Raw genomic sequence first — 2851 nt, forward strand, 5'->3', positions numbered from 1 at the left:
AACTAGTTTTAATTAAGAAAGGACTTGTATCGCTGAAGTTCCTCGGAAAGAAATTATACCGGAAATTAACAAACGAGCAGATACGAAACATAACATTAACTGTGAAATGTAAGTTTCAGAAAATGAAAAATCAAGATCGTACCATCACAGAAAAGGTGTAGGAGGAGAGCGTTTCTCGGTCAATAACACCTTTAGAGAAAACTTCTCCCGTGTGGACGTCAACTACAAATGGAAAACCTGCTAACAGAAATAAATAATTACAAACAATATTTATAAATATTTGTTTTTAGCCAATGAAAGAAACAGAACACCGAATTTCTTTTCTGAAAATTTAATATTAAAATAATTAGCTAAATTATCTCAAGTAACAATAACATTCAGTGATTTCTGAGTGGGCTCGTGTGCACGCGTTCACTAGTACCTACAAACATTGTTCATAGAGAAAACAGTTTATATAGGTACTATTCTAAGTTTTTGGCTGATACTCTGGTGCCATCTTCAGGAAAGTCCGAAAAAGGAATATATATAATGACAGTGAAAAAAATTTAAGAGAAACCTGTTCCCCTTCCCTCAAACCGTTTAAGAAGTTATTTGATGCAAGTCCTAACGATGAGACCCTGGAAAGTACGCCAGCTCTTCTAACAAAATAAGAATGGCCTGAATTCAAGACACTGCCATCACAAACAATCTTTTTCTGGCCTTTCTTGAAGACAACAGTAGATTATCAACCGGAACTTAAGACAAAACTAATGATTGAAACAAACAAACAAAAAAAACTTAAATAATATGGTTATATAGGTCACTAACCATGACAAGATACGTAAATTCTGTGCAATATGTGTTCTTCTGATGTAATACGAAAACAACAAGACAATGTACTAACCGATTTTTTGATAAGTTGAACATTCACTGAAAGGATTACGAAGTTAAAGTTCTAATTTTGTTACTCAGTGATATAAGTTACCCACATCATTAGAATTGTTAAAAAAGATTTATTGGCATAGTAAGTCGATAAGGATAATGTAGAACGTGTTAGGCCTAATTTGGAATTGGTAGCTTAAGAACAATGTAGAACGTGTTAGGCCTAATTTGGAATTGGTAGCTTTAGGATAATATAAAACGTGTTAGGCCTAAGTGGAATTGGTAGCAAAAGGATAATATACAGCATGTTAGGCCTAAGTGGAATTAGTAGCATAAGCGTGATGTAGAACGTGTTAGGCCTAAGTGGAAATCGTAGCAAAAGGATAATATACAGCATGTTAGGCCTAAGTGGAAAATAGTAGCATAAGCGTGATGTAGAACGTATTAGGCCTAACTAGAATTGGTAAAAGTTTAAGGAGGCATAAGTGAAAACAAAATTTTCAGAGACGTTTAGCCTAAAGTTTAGCCTAATTAGGTACAGACTTTGAGGAAGTAACTCATAATTCTTCCAGGGAAAATAATTATATATTTTGTATTAAAGATTTTTCCCCACCAAACGTCGAAGTGAAAGCATCATTTGTGACTCAAAAAACCACATTATTCTAATAAAATAATTTCTTAAATCTGTTTAAAATTTTCAAAGGTAAATTGCCTTCATCGAAAGCCATCATTATCGTGTAATCCACAAGTCCGTTCTTTCCCGTATCCTCGTCCACGGCGTGTAATACTCCGAGCTTCCAGCGTTGTTCTCGATAATCTCCTTCTCTGATGTTAAAGGTATATTCAGATTTAACAAACTCTGGCCGATGGTCGTTCACGTCTGTGACGCTAATGTTCACGTACGTGGAGCTTGCCAGTCCTTTACCATCAACAGCAGTAACATTAATCAAGTAAAACGTTTCTGGACTCAAGTATCCAACTACGAATATTTCACCTAAAAAGTACAAAAGAGGGTATCGAGTTATGAGAGAAATTCAGACTGTGGAAAAAAAAAACACTTTCAAACACACGGGATAAGAGTAACTTGTATATTGTTTGTTTGTTTTGGATTTCGCGTAAAGCTACACGAGGGCTCTCTGCGCTAGCCGTCCCTAATTTATCAGTGTAAGACTAGAGGGAAGGCAGCTAGTCATCACCACCCACCGCCAACTCTTGGGCTACTCTTTTACCAACGAATAGTGGGATTGACCGTGACATTATAACGCCCCTACGGCTGAAAGGGCGAGTATGTTTGGTATAACGGAAGTTGTATATTAATCATCGCTTGAATCACAATAAAATATCTTACGGTTACGGTTTATAAAGTTAACATTAGAATCTTAAAAAGGAAATAAGGATCAGAAAACTTGTTAAACTTTTCCCCAGAATTATATTATACAGCAATCAAACTTTCTCTCCAATTATTCGATGGATATTAACGTTTTTTTACCTGTTAACCGATCTATTCTAATGTCGTTCCTTGCACCGGAAGTAATGACATATTCAACCTTGGAATTGATTCCTTTAGCATCGGCGTCCACGGCACCAACTTGTACCACCTTTGACCCTGGTTTGGCAGTCTCAGGAAGCTCCACCAGAAGTGGGCCGTGTTGGAATTGTGGAGCATTATCGTTCTCGTCTTCTACTGTAATGGTGAGAAAAGTTGAGGAACTCAGGTTTCCAAGGTCCGTGGCGATGACCTTTGTCGTGAGAAAAAAAACAACAATTATCACCGTTTATTTATAAATAACACAGAAAAACCTGTGTTTGTCCATCATTTAACTACTACTAGTTCGCTGGACCAATCTCATCCAGACTCTGTGGAATGATAGTTTGGAACAAAAGGCATTTTAATGGGGTTTCACAGCCCCCCTTTTCCCCATTATTGCTATTACTGAGTATTTATTATCTTTCGCGAAAGTTAAGGTTAACATTATTCATAGATAGCGCC

General features: G+C 36.5%; 1 protein-coding gene across 1 annotated transcript in view; it reads right to left on the reverse strand.

The window, feature by feature from the left end:
• The window catches only part of LOC111083903 (cadherin EGF LAG seven-pass G-type receptor 2-like), a gene marked incomplete at both ends in the record, with an annotated part of 10033 nt that extends 7433 nt beyond the window's left edge, over positions 1 to 2600 (reverse strand). The window contains 3 exons of the mRNA XM_022380631.1: positions 143 to 237; positions 1574 to 1855; positions 2351 to 2600. Of these exons, the coding sequence (XP_022236339.1) occupies positions 143 to 237; positions 1574 to 1855; positions 2351 to 2600 (627 nt within the window). The remainder of the gene's footprint in view (positions 1 to 142; positions 238 to 1573; positions 1856 to 2350) is intronic.
• Positions 2601 to 2851: the final 251 nt, after the last annotated feature.

This window comes from Limulus polyphemus, unplaced genomic scaffold, assembly GCF_000517525.1.
Source record: "Limulus polyphemus unplaced genomic scaffold, Limulus_polyphemus-2.1.2 Scaffold12002, whole genome shotgun sequence".
NCBI classification, from domain to species: domain Eukaryota; kingdom Metazoa; phylum Arthropoda; class Merostomata; order Xiphosura; family Limulidae; genus Limulus; species Limulus polyphemus.